The sequence below is a fragment of the Myripristis murdjan genome, chromosome 6, assembly GCF_902150065.1.
Source record: "Myripristis murdjan chromosome 6, fMyrMur1.1, whole genome shotgun sequence".
NCBI classification, from domain to species: domain Eukaryota; kingdom Metazoa; phylum Chordata; class Actinopteri; order Holocentriformes; family Holocentridae; genus Myripristis; species Myripristis murdjan.
The window spans coordinates 506,600-523,450 of NC_043985.1; the positions used below are offsets into that span (position 1 = coordinate 506,600).

The 16,851-nt window shown below is 42.1% G+C and overlaps 1 protein-coding gene across 4 annotated transcripts in view; it reads left to right on the forward strand.

The window, feature by feature from the left end:
* The window catches only part of enc2 (ectodermal-neural cortex 2), a 225,307-nt gene that overhangs the window by 138,589 nt on the left and 69,867 nt on the right, over positions 1-16,851 (forward strand). For 3 of the 4 annotated variants that reach the window (XM_030053022.1, XM_030053023.1, XM_030053021.1), the window contains exon 6: positions 10,186-10,349. The exons of the other annotated variant lie outside the window; for it this stretch is intronic. In XM_030053022.1, coding sequence (XP_029908882.1) covers positions 10,186-10,349 — 164 coding nt within the window. The remainder of the gene's footprint in view (positions 1-10,185; positions 10,350-16,851) is intronic. 4 annotated transcript variants of the gene reach the window in all.

Here is a 16,851-nt window from a genome sequence, read left to right on the forward strand (position 1 = left end):
ATACCCCGATAAAAAATAAACCACCTTTATGGTACAGAAAATCCAGGTTTAAGCCTGTAGTTAGCTCGCTAAGCCGAAATCCAGCTTTATGGTACAGGCCTCTGAAGGGGAAACCGCTCCAAAAAAAACAACAGAAGAAAGAATGAATGGAGGCGCTAATGGTGGTGCCAGTGAACCCAAAAATGACCCAAATCCCCCGGATCCTCAAACAGGTAGCGCCGGTAACATCACTAAGCAGCCCAGAGACAAGTTTCAGTTTAACTGGCTCAGAATATATCCGTGGCTTGAACATAACAATGGTGAAATGAGCTGCTGATGCAGCAGTGATGACCACTAAAGAAGGAGAAAGAGACATCAAATAAAAGCAGTGTATTAATCTGAGGTACAAATAGGACAATGTACAAACTGCAGTTAAGTTTGCAAATAGTACCCCCCCCACCCCCCCCACCCCCCCAAAAAAAGTGTATAAACCCCCCCTATGTGTAGCATGTAAGGGGGAATTCCCTCCCATTTTGAAAAATGAATTTCAGGCCCTGGAGTATAGGAAGGGGAAATACAACACTGTTCCAGACGCCCTTTCCAGAACCCCAGGCGAATTGGTTGGCCTCTCCCATCCGGTCTGTGCAACCCTGTTGGCCAACCACCCTCCTGTCACAATAAAAGACCTACCACTCTTGGATGATGTCATCTGGAAGGCTCAGCAGGATGATCTTCATATCCAGGAGCTCTACCAGTCGATCCTGTAAAATGGGGACGTGGCGGTGAATGCATTCACCAAATTCACTATCTTGGAGGATATGGTCTACAGAGTGTTAACACTGACCCATAAAACCATTTACCAGTTGTACATTCCTGAGCCCTGCCGTCATCAACTCCTGCAAAGGTTCCACGAAGACCCGCATGCTGGTCATCTCGGTCGCTATAAAACCTATAAAAGGATGTGTTCATTGGTGTACTGGCCTGGTTTGAGTCTGGCAGTCAAACAGCATGTCAGAAACTGTACAGTATGTCAAGCTTACAAGCCTGAGAGCCGGAAAATGGCCGGAAAACTCCAGCAAACCATTGTTCAGAACCCATGGGAGATGGTTGGTGTCGACCTGATGGGTCCGTTCCCTAGGACTTCAAAGAGGAACCTGTACCTCCTCGTGTTTGTGGACTACTTCTCCCGGTGGGTCGTGCTCTTTCCCCTGAGGAAAGCAACAGCGGAGTCAGTGATGAAAATTCTCGTCCAGGACATCTTGACAGGCTGGGGGCTTCCCGACTACCTCCTCTCTGACCAGGGACCCCAGTTTGTTGCCAGCCTTTTTGAACAAACCTGCAGGGAATGGAACCTTAAACATAAAATGACCACAGCCTACCATCCACAAACAAATCTCACTGAAAGAATAAACAGGACTCTCAAGACAATGATAGCTTCCTAGGTAGGAAATAACCACAAGCAATGGGATAAACACTTACCTGAATTCCGATTTGCCCTCAACTCAGCTGTCAACGAGTCCGCTGGAGTGACACCAGCTGAGCTGAACCTGCTGAGACCTCTACGGGGACCCTTGGAGGTAATGTTGCTGCCCCGACTACCACCACCAGACTCTTTGTCCTACCCAAAAATTGCCCAGCTGAGTGAGATGCAGGGATTTGTAGCAAAAAACTTGCACAAAGCACAAGTCAGGCAAAAGAGAAACTATGACAAAAACAGAAGAGAGATGGAGTTTGAGGAAAAAGCTCGAGTGTGGCTGTGTGCTCACCCTCTTTCTAGAGCAGACAAGTCCTTTGCTGCCAAGCTGGCCCCAAAATGGCAAGGACCGTACAGAGTCGTCCAGAAAAAAGGACCAGTCAATTATGAAGTTGTGCTGGAAGACACAGGTGAGGACCTGAAAACAGTTCACATTTCTCGACTAAAACCTTGCTACCCTGCTAAAGGATTTCCCTCTACTGCCACTAACTCAGACACTTCAGCAACTGTCATGAGTAATTCACAGCAGGACATAAGTCAACAGCAGAGAAACCATGAATTCTGAGGAGGAGAGTGAGGATGAAGATTTCCTTTCACTGACCCATAAAATAAAAATAAATAAATAAATAATAATAATAATTTAAAAAAACACCCCATAGGTTAGTTTTCTGGCGCGCGGGGGGGGGGGGGGGGGGGGGGGGGGGGGGGCTACTGAAAGTTTACACACACACCTCCGTTCATGAGCCCCACCTTCATTCATGAGCCCCGCTGTGATTAACACACCTCCATTCATGAGCCAATGGCGGCAGTCCTTCCCATTTAAAAGCCGGGGGAAATCCAAAATGGCACGGCACACAGTATTGCGGAGGAAGCGGTGAGGCTGTTCTGCTGGGGTACGGAGCAGAGTTTTGGCGTCTCCACAGTTTTTTTTCGTGTGAGTCCGCGTTTATTTCCGCGACTGACGTAATACACGGACGGGACTTGACTGGACGGGACTGGGAGGTAACTCCGGTGAATCCGGGGGTTTATTTCTGTTTCCTTTTTCTCTTCTTTTATTTTTTTTTTTGTATCGAACTGGAACCGAACTGAACTGAACTGAGCTGAGTTGAATTTACTTTGTTTTTGAAATTGGGAATGAGTTGAACTGTTGTACAGAAAGAGACTGTGTGAGGATTTTGGGCTGGGTTGAAATTGGGGACTGGATTTTTGTTTTTTCTGGAATGGACTGGCCTTTGATTTCTTTGTTGGGTTTTTTTGTGTTGCTGCCTTTTCTGTTGCTGACTTCTTGGTTGATTCCTTGCCTATGATTTGCCACAATACATTTTATTTGAACTGAAAATTCCTTATGGTGTTATGAGTTGTTTGGATTGGTTGGCTTTGGGTTATGTGCTTTTATGGGTTCAAGAAAGGGGTTTTATTTCTTTTCCTCATTTGTTGAACCTTATGTACGGTGGACTAACTGACCAAAAAAAAAAAAAAAAAAATGTATATATATATATATATATATATATATATATATATATATATATATATATACGTATATACACTACTCACAAAAAGTTAGGGATATTTGGCTTTCGGGTGAAATTTACGGAAAATGTAAAAAGTTCACGCTACAGTGATATTATATCATGAAAGTAGGGCATTTAAGTAGAAGCATGCACTGGTGATTTCCTCATCTCAAACCATTTATTGAAACAAAAGCCAACAACAGTGGTGGGTATACCACAACAAAAAATGTCAATGTCTCAATAACTTGTCATGTGCCCTTGAGCATCAATTACAGCTTGACAACGACGTCTCATGCTGTTCACAAGTCGACTTATTGTCTGCTGAGGCATGGCATCCCACTCTTCTTGAAGGGCGGCCCTCAGGACATTGAGGTTCTGGGGTACAGAGCTCTGAGCCTCTACACGGCGACTCAGCTGATCCCATAGGTTTTCTATGGGATTCAGGTCTGGAGAAAGTGCAGGCCACTCCATCTGAGGTAACCCAGTCTCCAGCAACCGTTTCCTAATGATACGACCTCGATGAGCTGGAGCATTGTCGTCCATGAAGATGAAATTAGGCCTGTGTTGTTCATGCAGGGGCACAATGACTGGATTAATGATGTTATTCAGGTAGTATGGGCTTGTCACTGTACCATTAGGGCAGTTCTGTACTGACTAGACACACCTGCCCACACAGTAACACCACCACCACCAAAGGCTCGTCTGGTGACAACAGTGTCTGATGCATAGCGCTCTCCTTGACGTCTCCAACATCGTTGGCGGCCATCATTTCTGCTCAACATGAATCAGCTTTCATCAGAGAACAGCACTGAGGCCCACTGGTCCCTCGTCCAGCGTAAATGCTCCCTGGCCCATGCAAGACGATGACACCTGTGCCTGGTGGTGTGGTCAGGTACCCTTGCAGGTCGTCTAGCACGCAGACCATGCTGATGTAAACGGTTTCGAATGGTCTGACGTGACACTTGGGTGCCTCTCACCTCCCTTAAACGTGCCTGGAGTTGAGTGGCATTCATCATCCGGTTCCGCAGGGCACTGTTCACAATGAAGCGGTCATCAGTGTGGGATGTGGCCAAAGGATGTCCACTTCTATGCCTTTCCGTGACTCTTCCAGTCTCTCTGTATCTCTGTTGCAACCTGCTGATGACACTCTGTGATACTCTAAGCTCAGTGGTCACTTCCGTCTGAGAACATCCTGTTTGAAGCCTCGCAATGGCGAGGTGCTGCTGATCAATTGTTGGGTGTCGTCTTGGTCTCATGATGTCAAAATGTGAACAGCATGATGAGGAGGACTGTTTAAATACCAATTCTAATTGAACCAGGAAATTTATTGGTCGATTCATGGATCAAACACCTGTTGTGAATTTTGCCGTTAAACTCCTTGTTAGAGAACAGCAACTTGTGCAAAAAGTACTGAAACATTGAACAGTTGGACATGTGCATTCAAAAGTTTACAGAAGGTCACATTAAGTTCACCTGTAAAAGTTATAATGCATTTTAGGTTCATCCTGAAATTTCACCCGAAAGCCGAATATCCCTCACTTTTTGTGAGTAGTGTATATATATATATATATATATATATATATATATATATATACTGACTCACACCCTGATGAAGTATTGTTAGGCGCTGACCTAACTGGCACCCCAAGCACAGTCTTACCGTTACAACCTACGCTGCTCAACAGTGCTCAACGGTACTCACCGGTAAACGGGAATTATCATCTTATAAGACTGCACAATGAAACAGTCTCCTTGCATCCTTCTATGGCGCAACGTTTCTTCGACATGTCACTAACTTGTTACCTTGGCCAGTTTAAATGGGCGGCGTAGCCTTATGTGTGAAATCACAGAAAGGAGGAAGTGCTGTCCACTCGTCTTGAAGGGAGAGTTTCAAAGAACGGGCTTTGTGCATTTCTCCATTTATCACAGGTTTAACGCATGGGGCAGTTTTTATGTGGCCCCCAGACCTTCCCTATCACGAAAAAACTGCAACACAATAACATTCTAGAGAACAGTTTTGGGAGGACCCTTCTTTGTTTCAACATGACAGTGCCCTTGTGAGAAATGGGCTACTGAGTGTGGTGTGGAGGAACATGACTGACCTGCACAGAGCCCAGACCTGGGGCCAAATGTGTAAATGCTGCATACACACAGAAATATGCATATGCTATTTTCTACACGTAAATCGGTATTAATAACAAAGAATGTGCGGTGAGAAAGTGCACACTTTCCCACAGTCTTCATATCATGCATACACAGAGTTTTGGCTGCAGGCTTGTGGAGACTAGAAAATAACATGAAAGTTGAAATTTATGCAACATTATTAGAGTGACTTTATTATTTTAATATACTAAGCCCTTAATGTGCAGTTTCACTGTGTGTATATGATTTTGAACAAGCCTATTTTTTTTTTTATATTGTATTTCTGAGTGTGAATATGTGTGTTGCACTGTGTCACACATAATACAGATGCTATTGATGGGTGGATTTATTTTGAGGCACATTTGTGGATCAATTAAAAGTTAGTAATGAGCACTGTAAATACGCAGAGCCGTGCATAATGGCTTTGCATAAACAGCGATGGTGGCTTGATTAGGGATGCACTGATCCGATATTTGCATCGAATATCGGCGCTGATATCAACATTTTACCTGGATTGGGTATCTGTAAAAGCAGCCAATCTGTAAGACCAATCCTTCCCCTTTAAATCTTTGTGAAACGGGCTACGTTGTACGGCACGTGTGCTGCATGCCACAAGAGTTGATTGAGTTGAGTTGCAAACAGAAGCAACATGGAGCAAACGAAAGGGTCTGCGATATGGAGGTATTTCACCCTTCACACGCCAACTAGCTCGACGGCAGTTTTCAGTGTAGGTAAAATGAATGTTGCCAGGGGTGGTTGTAGCATTGCCAGATATAATACCACAAATTTAATTAAGCACCTCCAGAAACATCATGCGAAGGAGCATGAGGAATTCTTGCAGCTGAACAGATCAACGGGAGCCGCTGCTGCTGTCGAGGAAGGCAGCCAGCAGGTATTTAACAAAAGTAGAAATTCTTGCATGATCCAGTCTCATTTTAATGCGCCTGTCAATCACTGAAGATGTATTTCACATCAGTTACAGGCTCGACCCGATCACGTCCAGCTCAGATTATTTCATTGTTCTAGCGGGTCTCATAGGGTTCTCTTCTTAGGTCGATAAATCAACCTGTTGTATTTCTGTGGCATTCCCGGAGTAACTGTAAGGCCACATAAGCATAGCCACGGCTGCTACAGTATTTCTGTAGTATTCCTGTATTTACAATTGTGTGTAGGGTTAGAAAGAATGTCTTTAATCACGCCGTCGCACAAAATTCAAGACATGCTACCGCCTCCTAATTTTATATGAAAGAAAAAAACCTGCATGTTGTCAATACATATTTTGAAGACCCTTTCAAATTTCTCCCACCATGTTTTTATGGGGTCTCATGTCTTATTTAGGGGAGTTTTTACTCATTAACCAGCTGCTTTATAGCCAACCTGCACTTAAGTCTGCATTTGATCCATCAGCTGACAGCGTAGCTGTGCTGGGCAGACTCAGGTAAGATATTTTTTCTATTGGAAAAGTGACGGTGTGGTCGGTGTCAGGCGCGTTGGGCTGGACCAGACAGAGGATGTCAGGTTAGTAGGCGGTCCTTTAGTCCGTCCTGGGACACATGTCCTTTTACACCTGTAATGCGATGCGGACACAAGCGTCCCAGACCACCTCCGAATGGATCCTGAGATCCGATCACTCATAACGCATTGAGTACACACTGCTGCTGTTTACACCTGTACTTAGAGGTGTCAGCTTGTATCCGGATTTCTCAGGATGGCTGTTAATACCAGGTGGGAACAGGCCCTAAATTTCACTTTGTATTACATGTTACTCAGCGATCCACTTAATTATAAACTTTCATACCAGCAGTGTCATTTGTGCTTGTGCAAGTGAGCCATAACCGTTCCATAAGCACATATCAACTGTAAAAGTTATAAGCCAGCTCAAATCTCAAATCAAATTCCGCTCAATATTTCATCAGCACTGTCTCACCATCACATTTCCCAGTGCTGAGGAGAGAGTGCTGAGGAGAGGGTCGCACTTTATGGTACCTAACACAAGATGTCATCATCATTGGTTGCTCAAATCCAACATTACAACATGGTCCAAAACAGTGTGTCAGTACTATTAAATAATATCTTCCAATTCAGTGCGTATATCACCAAGTACGATTTTAGCTGTCATATAGTTTTTGTGTGTAAACTCACTGCAGTGAACATGACTGCTTTCAGGCACACAGAGCGCACTGTAGACTCTGTGGTTGCTGCCTTCTCCAGTTACCTCATGCAGCACATCTTCACCACCTGTACATGGATTGTGTAAATTAGCAAAGTCTTGAAGTAAAGCCCGTGACAGCTCTCGCTGAATCATTACACGCAATATCATCATCACTTGTGTCCTAATCATAATGCAGGGCAAGTTCACTATCACAAAACTGACAAAAAAAAAAAAAAAAAAAAAATAGTGTTCACCAATCAAACTTGCATTTTCAAATGATATGGTCTTAAACACACCTGGTTCACCCCAAGCAATATTATCAACCAAATCCACGTCTCCATTATCTGGCACTCCTCCAATAATGTTGATTTATGTAATTGTTGATGCTGAATGCTCATCTAGTCTGACCTCCATCCCACAGCATAAGGCTGTAGTTTGTTGGCATCTTTGGTTATGTCAGACCATTTCCTATTTATTATGTCACATCTGAGTTTAATAAATTACTGCTGCACCTAACTCAAGCAGAGATAGTCTATATGTTTGTAGAAATTTTACTTGAGTTAAAGGTCTTTTTTTTTTTTTTTTTTTTTTTTTTTTTTTTAGAAAAAAGGACAGTGTTATGTAATATTAGAAATATTAGTATCCTATATAGAATATTGTAATCCTGCCTTTTTAATTATACTCTTTCAAATCTGTAAATTCTACTGTATCTTTATTATTATGCAAAGTACTTTAAATTGCCTCTGTTTATGAAATGTGCTGTAAATAAAACTTTTGCCGTGCCTTGCCATGCACTCCAATTGTGCCATTTTTGCCCTAAAATCAAGATAAATGGATAAACTCTTCAGTATGCATATCAACATCCATGAAGGCCATTTATCCTGACCATATATGGCTAATTGTGGGTGTTCCCAGGGTGGAAGTTGAGGCTCATGTTGGTGTGCAACATTTCAGGTTGATTTGTGATTTTTAAAGGGGAATTGCTTGTAGATGTGTGTACACATGATTTTATGAATCTAAATTTTTTTGGCATACGTACTTTTGCTGTTTTGTGCTCCTGTTTTATAAATGAGGCCCCTGAGCTCCACTGTACAGCTTTGGGATGATTGGAACATAAGGTGACCAGATTTCTCAAATGAAATCTTGGGACATTTCCAGGTTTGAGGTTTAAAAAAAAAAAAAAAAAAAAATTTAATGATGAAATAAAGAAACAGGGACAATTTTAGTTTAATTTATTTTAACCAAATAGACCAGCAAAAAAACACCAGCATGTGCCAAGAACACTTTCCACTTTCATTCATTCAGCAGTCAGCACCTCCTGAACTAACGTGACAGACAGTACCATGGCAAGCTTGCTCGTGGGTGATGCGCTAGGACCCCATGGCTAGGACCCTCAGCGGCCATAACTATGCCTGATGGAAATTAGGTTCGGTGACAATAATACAAGCCAAGTCAAGCCAAAAAAAAAAAAAAAAAAAAAGGCATGGCAAGCACACTCTGCTCGCTCGGGCTTCCTGCGCACAATGAGACGTACCATTCGTAATATGCTTAAATCGGGGACATTTCTGGGACAGGTTTTGCCGGGGACAGGTCATCCAAAACGGGGAGTGTCCCCAGAAACCGGCGGTGTCTGGCCACTGTATTGTAACGCCAACTGTGAGCCAGACTCCATCACCCAGCATCAGTGCCTGACCTCACCCATGCTCTTGTGTCTGAATGGGAGCAAATCCCCACAGCCATGCTCCAAAATCTAGTGAAAAGGCTTCCCAAAAGAGTGAAATAACCCCACTTTTATTTCATAGTATTAACTTTGAATTGAATTGAATTTTTTGTTTCTCTCGAACAGTTTAACATATCAGTTTACAATTCTTCTTAAATAGTCAAACGACCAGAATAGAATTTAACTGTACAGTCAATTAATTCAAACCACATTCATTTACAGAACACCATATTATATGTTCAAGAAGGGACAGAAAGAAGCCATGCTTATCTAGTCCTGCTCCTTCTTACTACTTCATTAGATTAAGTTTAAATACTAACTGCTTTACCGTGCAAAGCAAATAGCCTACCAGAGGCAAACCAACTTAATGCCACAAAAAATAAAATATACTAAGTATGTACAATTCTCATTTTTCAAGGTCTCTCTTATACATGTCCATGATTGATTGTTTATAGATGCTTTTGAATTTTCTTATATGATTACTCCTTTTGGTCATTTCATCCAAGCCATTCCAAAGCAGTACCCCACAAACACATGCTTTTTCGAGTTGTGCGAACCTTTGAACATCACTGCGCATCATGGGGTTTATGGAGGTAAAGTACAAGTACAGGTACAGTTGGCTTAATTCACAACCCAGCTGTTAAAATTCCTCAAGCAAATTGCTGTGTAGTGTGTTGCACATCAGGCTCTAAAAGACACAATGTATATTTGCATTGACAAAATAACAACAGATTTGGCTAAAAATTCAGAACAACAGATTCAAATGGACAGCAGATAAACAAATAGCAAACATACAATTTACATTAGAATTTGGCATGAGGACTCATTACAAACATGTTTTTCTATGGACAAAAGAATCGCTAATGATTAGTTATATTGCAACTCTCATCTTGGCTGCTAGTCTGCCATGAAAATAAGTTTCACTAAATAGTCTTTACTGACTGCTGTGCCATTGCTAAAAAGTTAAGAAGTTAAAAAGTTGAGTTTAATTTACCTCACTGTCAGTCCTAGAATGCAACAGGGCAATGAAATATTCAACAAACATATATGGGTGTCGTGTTTGGTTGTCCACATACTTGATCCTTTAACTTGATCTGGTTGGTTAAGTATAACTCAGGGTAGGTTAATGCCACCAACTGCCAAACTATCTAAATGTTTCTTTTAAAACATATGATGTTTAATTGATCATAGATATGACTTCTGGCAGGTTGTGTTTAACTCTGTGTTGCGGTGGGTTCAGTATGACCTGGAAGGCCGACGTCATCACTTACCAGAGCTGCTACGGGGTATCAGGTTGGCACTGCTGCCATCGGAGTGTCTGTTGGAGGCTGTAGCTTGTGAAGAGCTGGTTATGGCTGATAAGAGGAGCAGGTAGGTATATATACATACATATATAAACATCACACAGAAAGTAAGGAAATTTGTGTTTGGTAGATTATTTCTTTATTGTAACAATGCCTCTTGGCAATAAGGGCCCTATCTTGCGCCAGAGTCCCTAAACCCGTTATTTGGGAATTTGGCATTGCGTAAGAGGCATTCCCCCGCAAAAGTTGCTATCTTGCGCACCTGCCATTATCCGTAAAACACCTGCGCTACCCACTATATTATGCATAGGTGTGGTTTGGGCGTTACGCCAATCAAATCAATCACTGTGCCAGGTGCCATTGCCTTTAAGGGCAGGCTGCGCTATCCTAAATCCGCAAACCGAAACCCGTGATGGAGAGAGGGATTTTCTCAGGGGTTCAACTGAGGCTAAAGCATGGTGGCTTTATATATATATATATATATATATATATAATATTATATTATAGGCGAGTTAATTTGTGAGGTGGAGCCGCATGTGCACGGCCACATGTCTCCAAGTGGACGTGTCACAAGGTTGTACTGATTGACTAAAATCCCCTGGTCACACCACACAGACACAAGAGGCAGAGGTGGAACTATGTGTAAACTAATTTATTGACAAGGTAGATTGGGCAAATAAAATATTAAGAATAAAAATATAGCACAGCTGCTAGCTTATGATAAAACAATAAAACACACTGGCGTAAGTGTCCAAGTTAAAACAGTCTTTCCTCTAAACCGTCTATATGAGTAATATACTCAGTCCATTCCGACGGCGTCCCAGTATCAGTCCGACCGCGTGCGTGGCATGGCTCTGTCGGGGTGCACATAGAAGTCGCCTGGGCGCACTCTTGTAAAAGCCCAAGTGGGATAGTGGGTGGTCCTGAGTACCCGCTATCTGCTTTCCCTAAAGTGTGTGCTCAATATAGCAATTGTAGGGAAAGTGCATAAAGCACACCCAGGGACACACCTCCAGACAAAAGTAACGGAGTTGGCATAATGTATAGCAGGTAGCGTGGGCGCAAGATACCGTTTCGGGATAGCGGAAGCTGCAAAATGCGCAAATCACGGGTAGTGGCAACGGGTAGCGGGTGGCACAAGATAGGGCCCCATATCTGGTACCCCCAGGTGCCTGTGAGCATGGGCCCTGCTACAGTGGTCAGTAGGTGTCTGCTCCAAGAATCGGCATACCACGTTTGACTGATCTGGATAGGGCCCATGCGATAGGGCAACTTCAAGCTGGTCTTCCGCAAAACCAAGTTGCGGCATTATTTGGAGTGAGCCCTAGTACCATCTCCAAAGTGAAGGCCAAGTTCCATATAACAGGGGATGTCAGAGACAGGCCGCAAAGTGGGCATCCCAAGAAGACGACACCCAAAGAAGACTGCTTCCTCATCCTGTCAGCACTTAGGTACCATAGGTTGTCTTCTACAGATTTGCAGTCAAGATTTGCAGGACGATATGGCCGACGGCTCTCTGCCCAGACAGTCCGGAACAGACTGCACGCAGCCAATCTCCGGTCTCATAGGCAGTCATGGCAGGAGGCCTACCATGACTGCCCTTCACCATCAGGCCCATTTGTGCTGGTGTCAGCAACATATGCACTGGAACCTCAACATGTGGAGGAACATTATGTTCAGCAATGAGTCCAGATTCTGCCAATGGCATTTGGATCGCAGGGTCAAAGTGTGGAGAAGACACAGAGAATGCTAAGCTGATTGCTGCACCGATAGAGCAACATCTTTTGGTGGAGGCAGTGTGATGGTGTGGGGCGGTGTAAGGTCTCCCATACATGAAATGGATTCTTGGATAAAAATATTTTACTGCAAAAGTGGTAAAACTGATATATATTGTCATACACCTCCAAACTAAAAATAAAGCCTGGCCATATGGGGGTTGAGGCATATAAACTCATGTAGATTCATAATGGAATGTGTGAGAGGTCTAAAACCTGGCATGCTTGAGGCCAGGATGTCACTCTACATAAAAGAAGAAACAGAATGTCAATATCTTAAATAACATGGGAGATACAGTCATTTTAACACATACCTACAATAAGCGAGAATGTACAATCTGAATGAATGTTCTTTTTACTTTGTAGTGACTCTGTCATGGATTGTCATACCAATACATATGAGGGCTTGCTGAAAAGGTGTGGTTCTGCTGAATCCAGCAATACCAGCAATATTTGTGTAAGAATAGTTTGTATACTCATGGAGCTATGTCACTAAACGTATAAGGTGTCCCAAACGCAGTCCATAAAATCATTATGTGGTGTTCACAAATTCAGTTACTGCTAAGAAAATTCACTTGGATTGAATAAAATTCACTGGAAAATTGCTGATCTAAAATGTTAATACATTATGATACATTGTTATGAAACCCTTTAATACATTAATTAATACATTAAGATACATTGGTACAGAACCCTTTAAGATCTAGGGAACGTAACATACATACATTTCATTAATATAAAGATCCAACTGAATCAGTATTAAATAAAAATAGAATGCACTGTTATGCCCAACCAATACCATGCTGCCAAAAATGTGCCAGGGACCAGACACAGAGACAAGGAAACAGCGTTACAGATTAACAAAGTTTTAATAAAAATAAATGTTGCAATCTAAACTTAACTAAACCTATGTAAGGCTATGTAGTTGCTTACAAAGTTGCATAGAGCAGCCTTGTTATCGCTGACCTTAAAGTATTTCCTGTAGTTAGGAACATTGGTTTTGCCTGTGATGATATGTGTAGGTCTGCTTGCTTGGATGGTCAATGATGTATGCAGATGGTGCAGCTACATTAGGCAACTACTGTGTCTCTTTAACTACATACTCCAGTTTTTTAGCAATGTCAGCTTTTGATGTCTTCCTTATGCTTCCGTCATCATAAAACAAAGCAAACCATCAGTCAATCAATCTTTATTTATATAGCGTCAAATCACAACAGAAGTTATCTCATGATGGTTCACAGGTAGAGCAGGTAAAGACCACGCTTGGCGAAACAGATCCAGATACGAGAGCAGCCGATGATGTACAACTTCATCAAGCCTTTCTGATGCTGCATGAAGGACCTTGTCTCTGGTACACTGACCTGTACGAGATACAGTGGCTGTCAGATGTTCTGGTCTTGTACTAGCCTTCCCACAAATGAAATACTTAGTCTTCTTGATGAGACTGGTGCAGGCATGCTCTCACTCTCAACATTTGCAACTTGTTGCTCACTGATTTTGGTCTTACTGCAGTAGTTTCCTCTACATGATACATGGTAAGATACCTTTGTTTTGATGGAAAGTATGTCATCTGTATATGGAGACAGGGTTTAGTCTGCGCTGCAGGCCTTCTACTGTGGGCTTTTTGACATATGGATCTTGTTTCTTTCTTTTTCTAAATGTTTGCCACAGATGATGCAAAGATTTGGATCCAGTGTGTGTACATCACTCTCCATTCTGGTAAAACTGGAAAATGGAAACACGTCATGTACACTATTTTTTGTTAGCAGTAAGAAATAAGGTAATTATAGCTTGCTCAGTGGGTTAATTACTGGGTTAATTGTTTAGCTAAGCTAAACTAGCTATACTTCAATTAAGCCAGGTCATTTTCTAGCTAGCTACTTTAAGTAAGATAGATTACTCTACATGGCTACTTGATTTGGCAAGGTAATTCTCAGCCATTTCACATTCCATAACATTTGCAATGATTTACCTGTCAGGTTTTGAAGAAACCCATGTAGGCAGTAACACAGAGGCAGGTGGATCCAAATACCTAATGATAAGTGATATCAACTCTACAGATTTGATTGACTTGCTATTATGAGGATAACATTAAGCATAAAGTGGCTGCAGCTTGAATTCCCTCAGCCAGGTGAGCTAAATCATTAATCATTAGTAATCATCCTTTCTCTGCACGATTGTTGAAAATGCATATATTTTGTGAATATTTTATCAGTTTTACATTTTCTCTAGTTTGGAACATTTCATACATTTAAGAGATTTTTTTCAAGTGCATTTATCAGTATTTTTCACCCCTAATAATACTGATGGTTGTGATACTGTAGATTTCATTTGGACTGTTTCAATGTTTTTCGTTTGGGACACCTTATATGTTTAGTGACATAACTCTATGAGTATACAAGCTATTTTTACAAGAATGGTATTGCTGGATTCAGGAGAACCACACCTTTCCAGCAAGCAAGCCCTCATATGTATTTGTATGACAATCCATGACAGAGTCACTACAAAGTAAAAAGAACATTTATTCAGATTGTACATTCTCGCCTATTGTAGGTATGTGTTAAAATGACTGTATCTCCCATGTTATTTAAGATATTGACATTCTGTTTCTTCTTTTATGATGTCCTGGCCTCAAGCATGCCAGGTTTTAGACCTCTCACACATCCATTGTGAATCTACATGAGTTTATATGCTTCAACCCCCATATGGCCAGGCTTTATTTTTAGTTTGGAGGTGTATGACAATATATATCAGTTTTACCACTTTTGCAGTAAAATATTTTTATCCAAGAATCCATTTCATGTATGGGAGACCTTAGAGATGAGGAAAAATAGTGTTGGGTTTGGTTCTACCTCTGGTAGGGGTATCTCAAAACCTAAAGCACTTTTTGGCTGTTTGTCACAGCACTATTATCAGAGACTACCTCTCTGATAGTGGAGAGGATGGAATGGCCTGCCAGCAGTCCTGACCTCAACCCCACTGAACACTTGTGGGATCAGTTTGGGTGTGCTGTTCATGCCAAAGTGACCAACACAACCACATTGGCTGACTTGCGACAAATGCTGGTTGAAGAATGGGATACCATCCCACAGCAGTGTGTGACCAGGCTGGTGACCAGCATGAGGAGGAGGTGCCAGGCTGTTGTGGCTGTGTATGGTTCTTTCACATGCTACTGAGGCTCCTGTTTGTTAAATGAGTAAATTGTTAAATTTCCAATATGTCTTGTTTCTTCAAACTTCATCATCAAATCCACCAAACCAAACAAGAGTCAACAGCAGAAGAAGCTGTTTGGCATTGGCAGAGAAGATTTGGCAAATTTTTCATGGCCGCAACCCACATACTCAGCTTTGCTGCTCATCCCACAAATGCATGTTCCTTGCAAATACGGCACCATTTAAAAGGGAAATAAACAGGCTTTCGAATGGTATAATATTTATTGCCAAGAAGCATTGTTACAACAAAGAAATAATATACCAAACACAAATTTCCTTATATATGTATATATATATATATATATATATATATATATATACAGTACAGGCCAAAAGTTTGGACACACCTTCTCATTCAATGCGTTTTCTTTATTTTCATGACTATTTACATTGTAAATTCTAACTGAAGGAATCAAAACTATGAATGAACACGTGGAGTTATGTACTTAACAAAAAAAGGTGAAATAACTGAAAACATGTTTTATATTCTAGTTTCTTCAAAATAGCCACCCTTTGCTCTGATTACTGCTTTGCACACTCTTGGCATTCTCTCGATGAGCTTCAAGAGGTAGTCACCTGAAATGGTTTTCCAACAGTCTTGAAGGAGTTCCCAGAGGTGTTTAGCACTTGTTGGCCCCTTTGCCTTCACTCTGCGGTCCAGCTCACCCCAAACCATCTGGATTGGGTTCAGGTCCGGTGACTGTGGAGGCCAGGTCATCTGCTGCAGCACTCCATCACTCTCCTTCTTGGTCAAATAGCCCTTACACAGCCTGAAGGTGTGTTTGGGCTCATTGTCCTGTTGAAAAATAAATGATCGTCCAACTAAACGTGAACCGGATGGGATGGCATGTCGCTGCAGGATGCTGTGGTAGCCATGCTGGTTCAGTGTGCCTTCAATTTTGAATAAATCCCCAACAGTGTCACCAGCAAAACACCCCCACACCATCACACCTCCTCCTCCATGCTTCACAGTGGGAACCAGGCATGTGGAATCCATCCGCTCACCTTTTCTGCGTCTCACAAAGACACGGAGGTTGGAACCAAAGATCTCAAATTTGGACTCATCAGACCAAAGCACAGATTTCCACTGGTCTGATGTCCATTCCTTGTGTTTCTTGGCCCAAACAAATCTCTTCTGCTTGTTGCCTCTCCTTAGCAGTGGTTTCCTGGCAGCTATTTGACCATGAAGGCCTGATTTGCACAGTCTCCTCTTAACAGTTGTTCTAGAGATGGGTCTGCTGCTAGAACTCTGTGTGGCATTTATCTGGTCTCTGATCTGAGCTGCTGTTAACTTGCAATTTCTGAGGCTGGTGACTCGAATGAACTTGTCCTCAGCAGAGTACATGAGCGGTGCGGAGCTGGAGCGAGCGAGGAGCGGTGCGTTGTTATTTAACGCGGTGCGGTGGTGCGGGTTTTTTTATTGGCGTTCCATCGCTCCGGTGCGGCGCAAGTGGTGAATTACCCCTGCTCCCTGCTTTTATATATATATATATATATATATATATATATTCTTGCAAGTTTTGTAAGCGCTTTTTATCATCCACTTCAAACTGCCAAGTTGCTAGAAATCTATAAACTTAGC